Here is a 20,100-nt window from a genome sequence, read left to right on the forward strand (position 1 = left end):
GTGAAAATATGTCTAAATCAATGAAGCAAAAGAAGACATAAATAAGTCATTTCAAAATATATAAAGCGAAAAAGTCGAAGTTCTATTCACAAAATTGGAATAAATCTAAATCATAATGACTCGGACTGAGGGATGTTACGAGGAGAAATGCACCTGAAAATGGACAACGATGAACATTGACAGGATCTGAGATCCTGGCGGATTGATAAGTAGCATTTCAGGTCACAGAGTGGCGAGGTATCACTAATATATTAAAGTGGTCTCCCTGAGTCAATAAACTCTGATGACCATGACATGATACGCAGGGCATCAAGATAACCTTTTTTGACAAACTGTACTGCAATATGCAACATCCGCCAGGCCCTAGGGGACAGATAAAACCCCATTTTAATGACAGATTTCCCCCACCAACTTTCCGAGGTACCGAGGGACCTTGATGCATTCACGTGGCTTGGACTCGACATGCTTTGTGAGACTGAGACCTTAGTCTTCGAGGAAGAAGAAGTTGCCGTTCCTCTTCTGTTCGGCGTCCTTGACGGAATTGAGCTTGTTGATGCGAGGTCGGAAGTTTTTGGGATCTCGTCGGAAGGTGATGTCCAGGGATTTGAGGAATTTGTTCATGCCGACGAGCAATGACTGCGGGCTGCGACATAAAGTGAGAACTTTAGTTATACACAAGAAGCTATAAAACAAGAGGGAACTACTTTTCCAGTTTATTTCCAATGGCAAGTGTTTCAATTTGATTTATTTTTGTGTGAGGAGTAATACACAAAGGATGAAAACATCTTGGCTTCTCTATATCAAATGTGCAAATCCATGAAAGAGACAATCAATAGTGAGTGATTCTTGATTTGGATAGAAAGATTCTGTGATGCCTACACTCGGACTATCATGCACCCCCTTCCCGGATCAATTACCCCCTCGACAAGTACCAAGAAAACAACCATTCCCAAATGAATTTAATACCCAACATCCACTTCCCACACAAGAACTCCTCTAGGGTAATTACTTCCCTAAGTTTCCCCTGAAAAACTTCCCTAAAATGCATTGAAATAGGCGATTGTCCAAATGTTAGAAGGTCAACCTCCAGATATGACCTGAGATAGTACATCGTCAAGACAAAGTTTCTCTATTACTTGCATAGATAGCCAAACACCTTTTTATAAAGCATTTCTTTCTTTTTTCACCTTACTAACACATCTAGCGTTTATCTTGACATACATACGAGTTCATTGACCCATTGCTTACATGGACAAGGGTCCTGTTTCATAAAACTTTCCATCAATAACAAATACTAAATTTTTATGACAAATCTGCTCTCAGCCAATCAGATGCCACTATTTCAGTAGCTTATAACAGTTATTGTAACTTGGTATTAATAACAATTATTATGCAACAGGGCCTGGGTAGTCCTTGTATTAACCCTATGGGAAGGGCAGAATTCAGCAATCAACAGGTTAAAGATAAAATTGGGTTCTGGTCATGCGATTGCATTGCGAAAGAAAAGGTGTGGAATGGATCAGAAAAAAGTTGATCATGTAGCATGTCAGTATTGGTGTGTACTGCAAGGTTCTGGAGTCATCACAATCGTAAACAATTTGGCCCAGTCTTGGTAAAGTTACAAGACACTGTACACAGAACGATGTGTATGGGACTACACAAATGGTGTCAGGGCTACCTCCCTTGATTTCCTCATCTTTCTATGCTCACTACTCAGCCAGTATACATTTTATACCAAAATTGTTTGGCAAATGACATTTATTTGTAATCCTGAACATTCAGTGTAAGTTTCATTTGATTCTGTGAGGATTATTTTTCTTATTTTTTACCAGAACTCAAGTTTGTCTTTAAGACTTACGTGTTTGCTACAGTCTGGATGGATGGTACACCATCAAACACGATGACCCTATCAGCCAGGTAGGTAGCCATGATGAAGTCGTGCTCCACCACGAACCCAGTCTTCTTCGCATGCAGGATGAACCTGAAAGTAGCAAAGACATCAACAAATTAGGTGTCATGGCTCTGATGCCGTAGTCGAGTGCTCTAATCACTTGACTGGGAATGCAAAGGTTGTGGGTTCAATCCCTGGCATGGCACCTATGTCCTTGAGCATTCACTTTTTTTCAATTGCTTCTCTCTACCCAGATGTTAAATGGGTAGGATGCGAACGTCAATGTGGTGGGATTAGCATGTGCATGCCCATAACAGGGCGACTGGCTGGAACGCTCCCAAAAGGAGTGGAGGGCATGCACTGTAAAGTGCAGACTCTTAACATGACCCAGTGACCGGGATAATAACACTGTAAGTGCTTTAATCCGATACTTTGTAACTGGCTTTATAAGAAACATTACATACGTTGTTTTTTTAATTTTTAATATGGCCCCTAGAGACCCCAGGTTTAAAACCCAGTGGATGCACCAAGAGCCTTTTGATAAGGCATTGATCCTCAATTACAGAGTCCCTCTGATAGGACTCCAAGTTGTAGATCTATGAACAATTACACACTTGCTTTCTTAGCAGTCAGGTAAAATAATCAAATTGACTTGGTTGCTTGAATGAAATCAGGCAAATAATATAATGGAAAACAGTTTTAATACTAAGGAGGCTACACTAGGTTAACAAGACATGTCATTGAGTGGTTGTTGTAATGTCTTTCTTCTTTGTTGTTTGTTGATGTGTTTGTTATGGTTCCCATTAAACATCCCTGTTGACTGCTTGCTTGCTTGTTTATTTTTGTTGTTGCTATTGTTGTTGTTGTTGTAACGTAACTGACCTCTTGATGACCTTAGCAGCCACCAGACGCTGCTCAGAGTCCAGGTAGGCTGAAGGTTCGTCAATCAGGTAGACATCAGCTGGTTTACCAAGGCACAGAGTCAGGGCCACACGCTGAAGCTCACCACCGGACAAGTTCTGAACCTGTTATCCATAGGAAGATGTAAATGTGGCTTATGGTTAAGTAAAGAAAGTAATGAATTTTACAATGAAATGTGCAGTTTACAATTGCAATAATACTTACTCTAGTGAATATGAATAATGTTTAGGCAAATGATTTCATATAATTGGTTACAAGTACACATTTCTTTCTGTCCAGAGGGAAGGACAAGTAATATACTCCAAGCACCTTAGAGGTTTTTACGCTTTCTCGCAGTTAGATTTTCAATCCTAGTAGGACAACGACCCCAGAAAATTACCCAATAAAACAATCGACATATTCTACCAGCTAGAATTCACTTTCAAAGTAGTTTTGAAAAGGAAGGCTACGAGGCAAGTTATGCAGGGATTAGTTGTCCAGGGGTGATTGACCTAGTGGGTAGTTTTCCAGTCATGTTCAGAGGGTAGTTTTGTTTAATCTATTATCTACAACATATCCATTGCTTCGGCAATATGACAGGTTATTGTAACAGCTTTGTACTAGTGCACTCTATTTTTACTTATTACTGTTTCGTTTCTCATTCCACTCTCTTGCTTTCTGTATTAATTTACTTCAGGGGTCTAATCATCATCTCGCCTTCCTGTAGTATATTGTTTGTGTCCTTCTTTCTGTAAAGGAATAATGATATCAATAAATACAGTCAAACCTGCTTTAGTGACCACCTGTCTACAAAGACCACATTTTTGTTTCCCTTAAAAGTGGTTACTCATTGAAACATGTACTAAAGGAACCTGTCTACAAAGACCACTTTTTGTGCTTTCTCTGGGGGGGGGGGGGGGGTCACTACAGACAGGTTTGACTGTAAAATAATAATGATAATATAAACATTAAAGATTTGAATGATTACCTCTTGGTCAAAGATGCTCTCGATGAGGAGTGGTTTCATGACGTCCGTTGCGAACTGCGGATGAACGTACGAGTCCCTGATCTTGGCATGTAGGAGCTGCCTGACGGTCCCCTGAGACTTTGGACTGATCTTCTGTGGCTTATAACTGATGTTCAGCTGCGGCACTTTCACTGCAAAGAGCAAGAGAGGGCGATATCTTTACCTCAATAAATTCAATCGAAACTTCAGGGGGGTGTTTCACAAAGTTGAACTTATCTCTAAATTGGACTTCACAATTATGGAAAACCGTTAGCATCTATGAAAATATTTTGAAAAATTTATTTTAAACGGCATGAAATGTTGATTCCAATCATTCATGATTTCTATTATCAAGGAGATTTCATGTTCTTGATAAGGAATTTATAAAAAGTTTAAAACACCAGAACAGCTGAATAAGGATGTTTATAAGTGTAAGAAACAAACAGTTACCGATAATATAAAAAAGATAAATGCTTGAAACTGTAGAATGCCCGTCTGGGCCCCTTATATGTATGTGTTTATGTTTGCAACACACTTAATTCATATTGCATAACGGCACAATAACTGTTTCCCCAGAAAAAGATTTGCAGCCTACATCTTTCACGAAATGTTACTGATGATGTACTGATATAAATAATTAGTTTTTTCGAGAAAAGGGACTGGGGAATCGCAAAAATTCACCAATGTAATTTGATCGTTTTGTGGCTCACAACATTGTTGAAATAAGAACCATCTGCACATTTCTAAAATTCCATGTAGATAAATGTTTCTGGTTTAACATAAGTAGTTTTGAAAGGGTTATTTCTTGGTCCTCCAAATCTATCCCAGTAACATTTGCCTAAGGTCTTATTTTATCAAAGACAAAGCATGACGGGTTGGTTAAGTTTAAGGTTAAGGATAACGTTAGATGTTATGTTTGGTCCGAGGTTGAAGTTAAGAATGAACTCAGTGTAGGTGATCCAACATTTCCACGATTTGCACCGGCGACAATCGCTCTGGGCTTTATTGCCTCAAAGGTATAGGGTTAGGGTTGCAATTGGGTTTTAAGTTAGGTTTAGGGCAAGGGTTAGGTATAGTGTTTGCTCTAGAGTTGAAGGTAGGACTTTGGGGCACTGTGGTAAATTACCGCGGAGCAATTGTCGGCGCAGCATGTGTAGTAGAAACCAGGGATGCAAGTTAGAATTGATCAGAGGTTTCTGAAAACCACCTAGAGTCAGCTATTTTGTACACAAAAAACCTAAACTATGGCCTGAAAATAAATCGCCAGGAACTATTTTCTTACCTCCTTCCTCATCAGGTTTGAGAAGGCCGGCCAACATCCGGATGAAGGTTGTCTTCCCGGTCCCATTCTCTCCCAGCATCACAATGATCTCAGAATCAGTGAAGTCACCTTGCTTGATATCCATATGGAACGAACCTGAAGCAGAAGGAATGAAGAATGGCTATGGTCATACCAAGGACACTTGGACACCCACATGGGCAATGGGTTCTTCTAAACAATTGTCTCAGCAACAAAGCTCCAATTACTCCATGTCAACTTTTTTTTAATTCACGTGGGTCCCTACTGCAACCTACCAAGTTTGTATGCATGACTATGAGCACCCTGTTAAAATTTCAAAATTGTTGGGGTTTCCCCCAAGTTGAAAAATTAGGGGCCTTTATAAGCAGGACTGTTGATGTTGAGCCCTGCAAAAAACAGTATCAACCAATGGGGAGGCTCTTAGGTTACAACACAAGTCAGTAAGAATATGTGCATTGTAATGGGAAGGAGACTGGTATTACTTTCAAAATACATCACAGCTCCTTGGCACACAAAAGATCATCAAGTTTCTCTAGCCTTTTTCGTCTCCCCCTCCCCCTCTCCCTCTCTCTTTTTGCTGCTGATACTTCCACTCAACCTCCCTCTTCTCACTTTCTCTCTCTCTCCCCCCCCCCCCCTCTCTCTCTCTCTCTCTCTCACATTCTCTCTTTCTCTCCCTTCTCTTTCTCTCCTTTCTCTCTCTTTCTTTCGCTTCTTTCTCTCTCTCACCCATTCTCTCCCCCTACCCCTCTTTCTCTTCCCCTCCCTCTCCCTCGCCCATCCACCACTTCTACATACGTAATGTTTTGCTCATTGTTGGGTACTGGTTGTGGCACATCCTCTTGATTTCCTCCTCTTCTGCATTCTCCGAGACCTTGAAGATCAGCGATGTCTCTCGGAATCTCAGGTTTTCCGTCGGCACAAAGCCATCCAGGAAGATGTTGATTCCTATTCAACAAACAAATTACCCAATAAAAACAGAGTATGAGTATAAGGATGATGATGGTGATGATAATAATAATATATGAAATTTGTAAGGGGCCAAATAAACTTGAATATCAATAAAAATCATTCTTATTTGTTACTGCTATTTACTGGTGCATTTTGTTTATTCTCTATATCTAACAGATTTTTGTTGATCTGAAATATGAGTGAATACAAATCCTACTAGACAATGTATATACAAGAACGTTTAATAAGTACAATAACTAATTTCAATGAGCCTGATTATTGAATATGCACGTACCTTTCCCTAATTCATTATCAGGAGTTTATTAACACAACAAACAATGAAACACTCATATTAAGCAGAAATCATCCAATCATATCCACAAAAAGGTCAAATTGTGGAACATGAAACAAGCAGGGGCACGGCCTTACCTTCCCTCACGCTGAAGGGTAACGTGACTACACCATAAGCACCGGGGACACCGTAGAGAACACAGATGAAATCAGACAAGTAATCCAACACTGATAAATCATGCTCCACTACAATGATGTACCTACAAGTGTCAAAAGACAGGAAAACATTTTTTGTAAGCTTGCAGATACTGAAGGGAGTGAGGGAGGGATGGGTCATAGAATTAATTCAACTCTTCTCTAGACACCAATACACAGGAACATTGTTCCGGAGAATACCGTCATGAAAAAAGGTCACCACAATATAATTTTACCAGTTCTACTTCTTTGTTGTCATTTTTTCTTCTTATTTAGTCCTGATATAACAAGAATTTAATCTAACAAGTAAATTTTATTGGGTCCTGAGGAAGTTTGTCATAATGATGCTCCACTCTTCTAGATACTCAAAAATATGAAAACTGAATCCAACTTTTACAATTGTTAATATTCTAAGCAAGACTATTGCCTATTTTTTTCTTTTCTTTTTTGTCTTCTGTCTTTTTGAATTTGTATCGCCCCTTGGATGTTAAGTATGGTTGAATAACAATTTCATTTCCTTGATGAATCAAATCAAGCTAATGGTTTATCAGGATTCCTTTATATAAAAGGTGACTCATGACTTATTGAAGAAAAGACAAAATCTTGTTCCCCCCACTCACCCACACACAAAACAACAACAACAAAAAGAATCCTCTCAAATGTCAATAGGGGAAACTAGACTGTATTCATAAATATTTCATAATTTTGTGTCTTGTAATAAAAGCTTTAAGCTTTATAATACAAACATAACCTGCCGGTTACAGGGACAGAAATTCATAAGATGTGATGCGATGTGGTATTAATTAAGGCTTACTTTTGAGGATGTATGAGGGATCTGATGGCCAGGGCGGCTTTGAGACGCTGTTTGACATCAAGATAACTGGAAGGTTCATCAAACATGTAGCTTCAAAACAAAAACAAAAACATAAACACCATTAGAATGTTGAATCTACAAGTTTGCAGTATCACATAAAAGTTCAAACAAGAGCTATTGGACTGTGCACTAGGGCTGGAAATTTGATCGTTTCAAACCAAAATCTAATCAGTTCATTCTTGTATGCTCATTTATACTTTATGCAATTTCGGTGTGAATTGCTGTAATACTTTACAAGTTATCGCAGTAACCAAATTATAGCATTTATAAAAACACTTTGACCTTTGACCTTTCTACCCAAAATTGAATCAGTTTAACCCTTGTATGCAAGATCCTCATAGAACATACTTACATGTCAGCTTTCTGGATGCATACCACAGCGCAAGCAAACCTCTGTAATTCTCCCCCCGATAACTCATCAACCTTGCGATCCTTGACTTTGGTTAGATCTGCAATATCAAGAGATCAAAGATTAGAGATAATGTTTAATACACACTTGTACTCACAAGAAAGTGTGCATGTTTTACACTCTCTTGCTGAATTGCTTGAATCTCATCTGTATAAAATCTGCAGTGTGTTCTACACAGTCACATGCCAAAACTGTAACGACGTTGTGGTACGTCCTACCCATAGCTACTTGAGAGAGAGAGAGTAGCGTCACCGGAAGTTGCTTCTGATTGGTCAGGCATTTTATGAAGCTCCAAAATAGTTCCCCCTCATAGAGATTGTACATAGGAGGGAACTATCAGGAGCAACATGATTTAACCTACGACCCATCTAGATGCCGGCGTCACAACTATCTCTCTCAATACGCTATTGTCTACGGATTATACAATCATCAACTTCATTTTAATACTTTCTTATTCTTTATTTCTCTTCTTTTCCATAGGTTATACAGCATACAATGAAAAAGTGATGTGAATTTCTTAAAATCTGAATATAGGTAAGCAAGTTGAGTGAAAGCGATTCACTGGCAATTCATATTTTATTTCAAACAGGGACATTCTGAATTGTTTCATCACATACCTTACTAATAGAACCTATCATTTGATGATTGTATAAAGTCGATAGTCATAGGGCATTGATCTAAGAAAATATCACAGAAAATGATAATGTTGATCATTTTCAAGATTCGCCAAATTCACTTTAATTTCCATGATACCTGCAAAACATGAGAAACATGGAATGATCTCTGGACTGCCGAAAAGTAAACGTTGAAATATAGTTACCTAGACGTATACATATGTCATCTTGTGTTTCGGTTTCATCTTTCTTATCCAGCAGGACTTGAACAGTACCCTATGGTTTAGAAGAAAGAAAGAGAAATAGAGAGTGTTGGGAGTGGAGAGACTTTGTGATGCAATCAATTAAAAAGCCATCATAATGGACAACTCTTGAAATGTAAATTTGCTTAAAAAATCTCTATGATGGGTGTACACCAGGGCCTTTTCTTAGAAAGAGTTGTGATTGATCCCAATCAATCGCAAGTTCTCTTATCAATCGCAAGTTGGCAGTCCACTATCTGTTATGTACATAGTTTACATTTTTTCTTGAATTATGAGGACTAAATATTGATTCTGAAGAGCATAAACAAACAAACACAGCCAACCCCCCAAAACCCCCCCCCCCAAAAAAAAAAAAAAAAAAATCCCCCATCCCCCAAGAGACAATTATAATAGTGATCATTACAAGATAGATAAAAGGCCAATTCCTCTTCAAAGAAGCTTTAAAAAAAAGAGTATTTTTGTTGTTGAAACGCAATGATATTCTTTCAAGCAAAGGGCTCCTACTTGCTGAGGTTCCTTCCATCCTATTTGAAGAGTACTAACCTTGACAGCCCTTGGGATCTGGTCCACATACTGGGGCTTGATGATGGCCTTCAGGTCATCCTCTAGGATCTTGGTGAAGTAGTTCTGGAGCTCGGACCCGCGGAAGTAGACCAAGATCTGCTGCCAGTCTGGTGGTGCCTGGAATGTTAAATAAGAGTAAGACAGAGCCAGACTTATGAGCAAGAATAAAACTAGGGGGAGGCAGACACTTTTATGGAGTTCCATTGCATCTATTAACCCTTATGATACCACACTCAGAAACAATATAAAGGGTGAGAATGTTGTTGAAAAGTTTTTGAAAAAACGGCAAATTTAAATTGAATCTTGTGTATCCAATTAAAGGATTTTTAAGCTTATTTTCCTTTTTTGAAATTCCTGGCATCAAAGACAATATAGTCATTAAAAAAAATGGATGCAGTGTGTTCAGAAAAGTTTGCCCTTTGCAGTCATGCATCTAGCATATTTTTTTAGAGCTCTGAATGAAATGTTATCGAAGAAAACCACAAAATGTGGAATGATTGTCACTAAAGAGTTAATCCAGACATTCAGACTGATTCCAACTCGACTCTCTCAACCAATCAGAGAGGCAGACACTTTGATCATGATTGAATTTTGGAAAATCTACATTTGGGGAAGATGCAGTCAGTTTTCAAGCACCAGTGAGCGAGTTGACACTTGGTGAGACCACACATCTTTACTCATTTTCATGTCATACAAGTTCAAAAGCACCACAGGACAGTATAATTGATAAATACTTACTAGAAATTTTCCTAGATTTGGTTTGAGTTTTCCTGCAAGGATTTTTAGAGCCGTTGACTTGCCGATTCCGTTGGTCCCTACAAGTCCTAGAACTTCACCGGGTCTTGGGGTGGGTAATCTGGATATGAAAATAATAATTCCGTGATTAAAGGGGAAGTCCACCCTGAGATTAAGTTAGTTTTAATAGGAGTAGAAAAATGAGAGAAACAAGTCAGTGAAAGTTTGAGCAAATTCCGATTAAAAATAAGGAAGTTAGGATTTTTGAAGTTGTGATCAATCAAACACCAATTGGCAACTCTATGACGTATCATGCAAGCTCAACTTCCATTTGCTCAGTACTAAAAAAATCTAAAATTTTCATTTTCCCTCAAGAAAAATTTCAACCATACATGCACCCTAAATATAATAATTGCAAATATGTTTCTATACTCCCCCTGCAAGGAACAAATATATATTCCGTCATCAATAACGAAGAAAACATGATTTTATGGAATATTATGCACAAAGCAAATGAAGGAGAGCTCGTATAATAAGTCACAGAGTTGCCAATTTGTATTTGATTGATCACAACTTCAATAATTCATAACTTTCTTATTTTCATTCAGAATTTGCTCAAACTTTCACTCACCTGATTTTCTTATTATTCTGCCTCTATCGAAACAAACTTATTTTGGGGGTGGACTTTCCCTTTAAGTCCCTGGACCCCAAACCAATAAACTTTTAATATATTTTTTCCTGATGTTCAATGAATTCATACTGAACAGTTCAAACAATGTGAAAGATAAAAAAAAATTCTTATATTGCATGCTCAATTTTTTTTAATTGACTACAGGCCCTGTTGATCAATATCGATGTGGGAAATGGCAGCAAACACATAGGCAAGAGTCCTGTGACAGGGTCTAAGGTGGTGCTTGTTCCAATCAGGGTTTAGGGAGAGACTACCCCACATTATCCCCTATGCATGGGATTACAGGTCCTCATTAACAGATACAAGTGATGCAAAATCATACCATAAGATTATACATTTGTAAGACATAATTGTCCTGGAAGCGAGGGTGGTGGAGGTGTCGAGGGATAGTGGTTCATTCACTTGACTCTTAATCCAAGGGTCGGGGGTTCGATTCCCAGCCCAGCACTGATGTCCTTTGGCAAGACATTAATGCACTTTTGCCACTCTCTATCCAGGTGTATATGGGTACCTGGCAATTGCTGGGTGATAATAGTTGCAGGGCCCGCAGGAAGAGCAGTATTGAAACTAATGTGGCTACCCTAGGAAACCAGGGCTGCGTCTCACGAAACCGTCATAAGTACAAGTTGAGCGACATCCCATTGAAATGCCTGTATTAAGTTTAACACGCGTTTCAATGGGCTGTCACTCAACTTGTACTTATGATGGTTTTGTGAGACGCAGCCCTGAAACCCACATAGAAATGAACATTTACCTATGTAGCTTAAAAGAATTTGCATTGTATCTATGCGTTGTATCCTTCTCAAGATTACTGGGCAGATTGATGATATGAATAGCCTCAAATGGACATTTCTGGAAAAAAAGAACAGGACAAAAATCATTATTTCTCTCCATTAAAGAATATCATGTTATTTTTTTTAATTTTTTTTAAATTGGTTTAATGACCAAGATTTTGGTAAAATCTTAAAGTTACAGAAAAAGTACAAAAAAAGATACTTTCTGGCAGTTTATCCAACAGACAGTAAGAACTCTGTACAAAATTATCAAATAAAGAATTGTGAATTGTGCATTGTGCAGAGATTTAAATTCAATTTCCGAAGAAGACGAGAGTTACAACACTGTTACTTTATACAAAGGCAATAGTAGAAAAAAGGATGTGAATTTGTAGAAGGATAATGAATAGGAGAGTGGGAAGGAGAAGGGGAGGAGGAGAAGAGGTGGAGAAGAGGTGGAGAGGGGAGGCAGAGCGGGAGAAGGAAGGGGAGAGAGGGGGAGAGTAGAACAGAAAGGGAGAATGGAGAAGGTGGTGTAAGAGAGAATCACAGACAAGCACGGTGTCAGGTTAATAAAGTTGACCTACCTTCACGCAGATACCACATCCAATACAAAGTTGTTCTGAGATATATGCTATTTTGCTGGCTGGGGTCACTTCAATGCAAAGCTTACCTGAAGAAAAAAATATATACAATTTTTCAAATAATCTGAAAACAGCAATCCTAATTGATTCATCCTTGGAAACAATCAAGTTACGCTGAAAAAATACATGGATGTGTAATACAGTGAGACCTGTATATAAAGACTGCTCAGGGGAAACATAAAAAGTGGTCTTTACAAGCAGGTGGTCATTATGTACAGGTTCCTTTAGTAAAGGTTTCAATGAGAAACCATGTTTAAAGAGAAGGTTGAGTTCTGGGAAGAGGTGAAAAATAATTTGTGAGCATTACTCATTCTTATTATACAAGTGTAGAAGAACATCAGTTAAGACATGTTCCCTGAAAAGCATTGCTCTTCAAATGCCTTCATATTCTAAATATGCATGTAACATCGTAAAAATCGGGGGGGGGGGGGGGGGGGGGGCCGGCTTTTTACGCCACTTGTTCGTGTAGTCCCATATACATCTTTCTGTGCAAGTGTTTGGAACTTTACCAAGACTTGGCCAAATTTCTTATCATTTTGATGATTCCAGAACCTTGCAATACACACAAATTCTTATATGCTAGATGATCAACCTTTTCTGGTCGATTCCACACCGTTTCTTTCACAATGCAATCGCATGACCAGAACTCAACTTCATCTTTAAGGGAAACAAATAATGTGGTCTTTCTATACAGGTGGTCGCTAAAGCAGATTTGACTGCACATTAAACCAATATCCAATACTACACTGATCAGTATGGAGTTGGTTTAGCAGTGTGGCTGAGGTGCATAATATTGCATTCAACCACAGCTTTCGTGGGAATGGATGTCAATAGATATTAAAGAGTAAGTATTCTTTTTCCCTTACCCATCCTCACAACAGGACATGACTTGCGGCATTCCTGTCTGCATTTCTTGGGCTTGCATTTGTCGGCGTTGACGATGGCTATCCTGGTCAGCTTTTCCGACGTGGCCATCTTGACCTGTGGGAAGCACTGGACTCTTCTGGTCACAAGAGATGAAACAGTCTATCTATAGGACAGTGGAAACCTGGTAGAAAAATGGAAAGAGAGAGAGAGAGGAAGATAAACATTATATCCTTTTTTTTTTTTTTTTACAGACACATACCAATGAATGCCGATTGCATTTGGGGATTGACCTTCAAACATCATAATCTGGGAGAGTCGACTCAGTTTCAAATCAGGGTCAATCAGAGTCGATTTGTAGTCAAGGACAGAGAGTTGTCCTTACCACTCACCTTGCCGCTAGACAAGGGGGGTGTTCCACAAAGATCCTAAGTTGAACTTATCTCCAAGTTGGACTTAAAAATTATGGAAATTCCTTAGCATCTTTGAAAATATTTGGTAAAAGTTATTTTAAAATGTTGATTCAAATCATTCATATGTTCTATGATCAAGGAGATTTCATTTTCTTGATGTGGAATTTATGAAGAGTCTAAAATACTTTTCAGCTTTGGAATATATTTTATTTTAAGGCTACAAATGGCTCTCCATAATGTTTAAGTCCAACTTAGAGTAAAGTTCAACTTAGGATCTTTGTGAACCCCCCCCCCCCCCCCCCCACCCCCCGGCCCCACAGACAAACTTTTTCAAGCCAAGTGGATATTTACACTTTCTTTCTGCTGCCTCCAGTCTCAAGACCACTGGAGCGAGCACAGACGATGAACTGCCAGAGTCCCCTATTCAGTGAAGGATTAATCATTTTTATCCAGATGTTTCATTTCACCTTTCTTGACCATAAGGGCATTTCAAACTCAATAGAATGGGCATCCTCCCATCAAATTTTAAGTCCACTATTAAAGAGCAAGTCCACTCCAAAAATAAGCAGTAGGGGCGCTAGCTTGAGAATAAGGACGCGATTTGTCCGCATTTACAACAAATAGATAGACCCCTACAAGGATATCGTTTATGCAGATGATCCTCTTTATTTATCAGACCAGCACCACTAGACTCTACTGATCAGCTGATGAGCAGATGAGTACAATTGTAGTGTCCTATTTATCAATTGATCACACAATATGGCCACTCACTGTAATCTTAAGCAGAATACCTATGGTGCATTTGATATTTTCACCACACACAGCTGTGATGTCGCAACTTGCATGGCCATAGTAATTGCATAGACCTACATGATGTAGGTCTATAACGGTAGTATTCATTCATTCATTCATTGGTGTCCCATTCATTGAATACAGAAAACCGCGCGCTATACTGCTCAGTGCAGCTGCAGCGGCAATTCATCCATAATCAATGCAATATCGGAAAACTTACCGTATGAAGAGGCGTTTTTCTTTCAACTTCTACTCTTAATCTTAAGTTGGCGAAAGTTTGTCATAAAGTGTCCTTCTATCCAAGTCGTTTTACAGTAATTCGCCTACCAGATTGCCCGAGTTTTTTGACACACATGCACACATGTGTACTTTCTCGTAAAGTTATCCGAAGCAAAACTGTCGAGAGTTGGCGCTCTTTTAGAAAAATTAGAGCTGTGGGTGGGAAATATATTGAATGTAGCTCTGAGAGTTGCGACACTGAGAGAAATTTATATACAGTCAAACCTGCCTTAGTGACAACGGTGTCGATTTGTATCCGTGTTTGGGGGGATGATAGGTGCCAAAATATTTTCGGCAATGGATCAAAGCAACCAAGAGGTAGAAGCGGGCGCGGATCTAGGATTTCTTAGGGGGGATCCAAAATTGAAATTATACGAGCCAAATATTGGTACGTAATAGTGACAACGGCAGTGGCAAAAACTTTTTTTTGGGGGGGGGGGGGGGAGGGGGGTAGACAACAAACAAATCCCCATCACCCCACTCTTACATGCAGGCTTCGCTGAATGTTCCTCGGCGGGGGTCCAGGGGGTGGAGCCCCCGGAAGCTCAGGGGTTTTGGGCAATAAATTACGGTCAGATGAGCATAATTGATACCTTTTGTGACACTGGCCGGACACTTTGCGTGAGGTCCTGGGGGCCGAGACAACAGAAGCTCAGGGGTTTTAAGGCATTTAATCACGGTCAGATGAGCAAAAAAAAATTGGGCCCCGGAAATTGGAAAATTACGTCGTAAGATATTTCGTTTAGGGGCTTTGGGGGGGGGGGGAGGAACACCTTTTTTGTTGCTTTCTTTTCAAGAGGCACTAGATCCATGTGTGTAACTTAAGAAAGAACTCTTTGTTTACCCGATTTAGTTCAGGTGTCTATGAAAAATTGTTATTAAAAGATGCATGTGTTCATAATTTCTCTCGTAATTCAGGTTAATAATTTTGTTCAAGGTAAATAGAGGAAAATGTATATCATTATCTCCATTTGCTATCTAAAGATTTTGCTCCTTTCGGAAAAAAGCTCTTTAAATGTTTTACATGTAGAGATATAAATAAACAAAGAAATGGATGAAATCAATGAAACAAAATCAGAATCAGGGAACACACTGAAAGTTTCGTCTCCTACATGCTGCCATTTGGACAAAACCGTCTTTCTCTTCAATGATACAATATTTTATTACTTTACTTGCATATTTGAAAAAAACGCATCATCAACCCCACATAGTCATAGCTTTAAAAATCACTTCAGATTGAACTGGCCAAAAGTCATGTGATATTCTTGTCTCATATTACGGTTGTCTTATTTACTTCGTTTTCTATTTATATATGTATGTATCATAAAAAATGAGATAGAAAAATGTGTATATTGATGGTCATCTTGCGAGTAATAACCATTAACTACTCTCATCGGGCTCTCATCATTAATTTTTCTCTTCATTTTTTTTTTGATGGTGAATTATTGGGGGGGGGGGGGATGATTGTACAGCCACCCCCCACCTGAAATATTGGGGAGGGGGGATATATCCCCACCCCCCCCGGGATCGACACCATGCATGCTTAGTGACCACCTGTCTACAAAGACCACTTTTTGTGTTTCCCTTGGGCGGTCGCTATAGATAGGTTTGACTGTATATGAAAAAGAAAAGACAAACAAAGAAAACAAAAACAAACCATGGACTTTCTAGTAAGTCCGTGAACAAACGATGGATAAAAACTTCACTACTTCAATTCATTGACGGAATGGTAAAGGGACGGAACATTCGAAAACAGTCCCTATAGGTGTCGTCAGGCGCGTAAGCAGGCGTAAGCAGGATTTTTTTCAAGGGGGGGGGGGGGGGTTAACATGTATAAATCGAAATCGGGCCGAAAATTTCGCAACGACTCAGCCAGCCGCTGAATAGGGGGGGGGGGGGGGGGGGGGGGGGGGGGGGGGGTAAGAGGACACTTTTTTTTTTTGAAATTTGAAAATTTGACATTTAGCTCCGTTGGGGGAGGGGTAAGGTCATCATTTTTTAGGTCAGCCATGGAATAATATTTTTTTTTTTTTTTTTTTTTTTTTAATAATTAAAAAAACAAAACAAAACAAAACAAAAAAAAGGGGGGGGGGTTTAGGGGGTTATGGGGGGGGGGGGGTTACACCTCCCCCCCACCCTGTGTACGCGCCTGCGTGTCGTGCCCCTGTAATCACAGGAATAATTAGGTATGTGTGTTTTTTTTGGGGGGGGAGGGGTTATGATGAATGTAAAAATAACAAACATTTCTGAATTTATTTTCGAACCAGGTAGATCAAAAGGTCAAGAGTAGTACATTTTGGTACACTAAAATTCCAATGTTGTTTTACATAAGCTTTTATATTTTTCATCTACCTTCACAGGTATCAGAAGCAATTAAATTGTAGGTGAGATGGGTGATTTGGAGGGGGGGTATGTATTGCTTAGCCGATGTTAGTGTAGGTAATTCCTAGCTGAGAGATGGCGGCTCGTGGTCGATTCGCCCCCCCCCCTCCGATCCGTCACTGATTTTAGACATCCCACCCAAAATGTTGCCGACCCGTCACTTAAGATCTCTCTCTCTCTCCCTCTCTCTATCTCTCTCTCTCTCTCTCTGTCCCCTCTCTCTCTCTCTCTCTCTCTATCTTTCTCTCTCTCTCGTTTTGCATTTTTACATTAATCTTTTTCACTGGTGCTATCTCACGTACTCATACTATATTGCCCCCAAACTTCTCTGCCTATCCCGTATGAGAATTCGGACTGAACTCAAGTATTGAATGAAACTATATTTGATGGAGAAAACAGTATTGGTGTCCATAGCGTACTTCGTATAATATTTTCAATTAAAACAATAACTTATGCTCACTTCAAGTGAATAAAAAGGGGTTAAACATCAGACTATTTTTAGAGATAACAAAAAAAAGGGGGGCGATGGACACAAACAGGGTCACTAGCTGGGCATTGAACTCGATACGTTCCAATTGAGACACGATAACCTATCCGCAAGACTGCTGGTCCCCTCTGAAAATCTCTATTTTTTTTCCTCATTAACACTTTCAGTTGTAGTTGTTGAAGTCGGAAAGACGTAAATTAGTAATTGGAAAAAAAGAGGTGTTTGATATTCTTCGTATAATTCGGAGAGTCACTTGCTAAAAAAAGATGATATGATAATTTTGGATTGTTACGGACATGAATTTTGTCTGGGACGAAACATATTTTGTTGCCAATGAAATAAATTTGTTATGGACTAAATTATTTAGTCTTACTCATTTTGCAACAAAATTATTTTTTGTCACAGCGCCGAAAGAAGTTGTCTGAACATTGTGAGGAAAATGATTTTGTAACAGAATTCTTTCTGTAACATAAAAGCTGTTACAATTTTTTTTTTGTAGGAATTATTTTACAACAAAATTAAGTTCGTTCGAGACAAAATAATTTTGCTCTAGGCAGAATGATTTTGTATCGAATGAAATGATTTTGTCCACCTTTTTTTGTAACAAAATGTATTTTGTTCTAGATTTCTAGATTTGTTACTGAGAGTTGAATGATGTCTGAACCCATGCGCATGCTTTGTTGTGTCAAACCAGCAAGCTGGTCGACGAGCGAATACTTTTTATAAAGTTTATTAGCGCTTCTGCACACGATACGCCCACACAACCACATGATATTATTTTGTTACTTTGGTATTTAAAAAACTTGCATTTATGTTTTGTTTCTATTCTGCTTTATGTCGCAGTTATGTTAATATTGTAGTGTAAGGACCCCAAGGAAGAACAGTAGTGTTCTATAAACACTGCTGAATTGGGTATCCACCGATATATTTTTTTGTCTATGTACATGTATAAATGTTTTACTTTGTATATTTTATTATGTATAATATTTTTATCTGATTTCGGAAATAAAAACAACAACAACAACACAACTCAAGTAATTTTTTTTTAAAACAGAATCTACAATTTTGGATTATCTTTATACAATTAAGGACATACAGAAAATAGCAAAATAAGGTACAAATTGAAATTCATCCAGCTGCAGTATACAGATATTGATATACATGTACTTTAAAAAGTTGATATACAGACCGACAAAAGGTGAAGTAAATACAAAATGAATGATTGAAAAATTCATCACGTATGCAAACCACAAGAGCGGAACAGAGGTAGAAGCACAAATCATACACTCCTTCTTTCATCTTTCACGATCGAGGTGTCTTAAAATATCTCTTTATTTACTCTCATCCCTTAGTATTACATTTGTTTTTATTTGCTCCATACAAAATGTGTGCTTCTGCGTATTAAATATGTTTTTGCACTTATTTTACCATATTAGGTTGAATTTCATATTACGGGCTTGTTTCTCTGTAAATTACGAGTAACACGGTTGACATAAAAGTAGAATCACGAGCCGAAAACGCTTATTCATGGACCCGCAAAGACGGGCCAAGATCTCAAAGAGTTTGGAAAGAAAAAAAATCAACTTGAAGACCCGTAGTACATGTATAGTGGTCGGTCACATGACTCTTAATCTAAGGGTAGAGGGTTTGGGTACATAAAAAGTATAGACAAACATAGAAATGTCAGAAGTATTTGGCCCAATTGTAGCTATTTTCTTGTTCTGTTCTCTCTGTCTCTTTTTTGTGGCAACACCGTATTTTATATTGACTAAGATTATATGGCTTTGCTTAATTACAAATAATTGTTACAAACACAATGAAAACTTCATCATTAATTCCTAACTGCTTAAGATAAAGGGAAATAGATTTTGATTAAGAATCTCCCCGAGACCTTTGATCTTCTTTATCGAAATTCAAATTAATTTACGAGCGATATGAGCTTGTTATATCTATTACCTGAGTAAGTATGGTGTTACGTTATGTTTTGATTGAGTCATGTAAATACCCTGAGAGATTTGAAGAGTGATTGTGATACGATGTTTTCAGTCATAATCATGAAGATGAATCCGTCACCATTGCGATCCTTACAAACTGCAAAATAGAAAGAAAAGAAAAAAAAAAAGTGATCCGTCATGGAATGATGCATCGGATGAAGAACAAAAAGATCTGTTTAAATGGGTTCTTCGAAATGATTAACATGAGATCACATGCATACAAATTACTTTAATAATTGAAAGCATATAACATTATACAATTGTCCTGGAAACTCTTTTAAATATCGATTGATTATGAAATTCCAAGAATAGTGATTAAAAAAAAAATCACTGGATTCGAACGCGAGACCCTTGTTTATAATGCTAACCCTATTATGGCGACGGGCTGTAGGGATATCGGCGACATCGAATTAAATTAAAAATTTAAATTTAAATTAAGTCTTCAAACTTCGATTGGTAATTTCTTTGCCGGGGCAGGTGAGTTTTTAAAACTTTAAAAGCAGAATGCATCGGTTGGATCCAAGCAAATGCTTTGAGACCCCAGCCCCCCCCCGCTCAGTGTATTTAGGGTACGCATTATGCACGTTCCCTCCTTTTGAAAATCGACCCCATAAGTCCGGTGTGTAAAGTCAATACGGCCGCATTTTTGTGTACTATGATACAAGCCGGACTTGGTGCGTGAAAGTACCCCTTTACCAGACATTTGGGAACACGCATGGTATCCCTCCGTTCACGGAGTGGGGGGGGGGGGGGGTGGGGGGGGGGGGTTGAGACACTCTTGTTCGGGT

At 38.6% G+C, this 20,100-nt stretch overlaps 2 protein-coding genes across 2 annotated transcripts in view; both read right to left on the minus strand.

The window, feature by feature from the left end:
• On the minus strand, window positions 1–14,563 carry LOC753622 (ATP-binding cassette sub-family E member 1). The gene is made up of 16 exons (XM_030980715.1): window positions 14,391–14,563; window positions 12,968–13,149; window positions 12,045–12,130; window positions 11,439–11,536; window positions 9,997–10,114; window positions 9,238–9,375; window positions 8,638–8,707; window positions 7,761–7,857; window positions 7,349–7,438; window positions 6,478–6,599; window positions 5,896–6,045; window positions 5,080–5,214; window positions 3,780–3,949; window positions 2,774–2,916; window positions 1,859–1,981; window positions 1–643 (listed from the first exon to the last, which is right to left on the minus strand). The coding sequence occupies exons 2-16, from the start codon at window positions 13,074–13,076 to the stop codon at window positions 484–486; spliced, it is 1,809 nt and encodes a 602-aa protein (XP_030836575.1). The 5' UTR covers window positions 13,077–13,149; window positions 14,391–14,563; the 3' UTR covers window positions 1–483.
• A 3,813-nt stretch (window positions 14,564–18,376) lies between these two features.
• Window positions 18,377–20,100, minus strand: part of LOC100891642 — a 35,718-nt gene continuing 33,994 nt past the window's right edge. The window contains exon 8 of the mRNA XM_030980720.1: window positions 18,377–19,410. Coding sequence (XP_030836580.1) covers window positions 19,312–19,410 — 99 coding nt within the window. The 3' untranslated portion in view covers window positions 18,377–19,311. The remainder of the gene's footprint in view (window positions 19,411–20,100) is intronic.

This window comes from Strongylocentrotus purpuratus, unplaced genomic scaffold, assembly GCF_000002235.5.
Source record: "Strongylocentrotus purpuratus isolate Spur 01 unplaced genomic scaffold, Spur_5.0 spur5_scaffold_11, whole genome shotgun sequence".
NCBI lineage: Eukaryota > Metazoa > Echinodermata > Echinoidea > Camarodonta > Strongylocentrotidae > Strongylocentrotus > Strongylocentrotus purpuratus.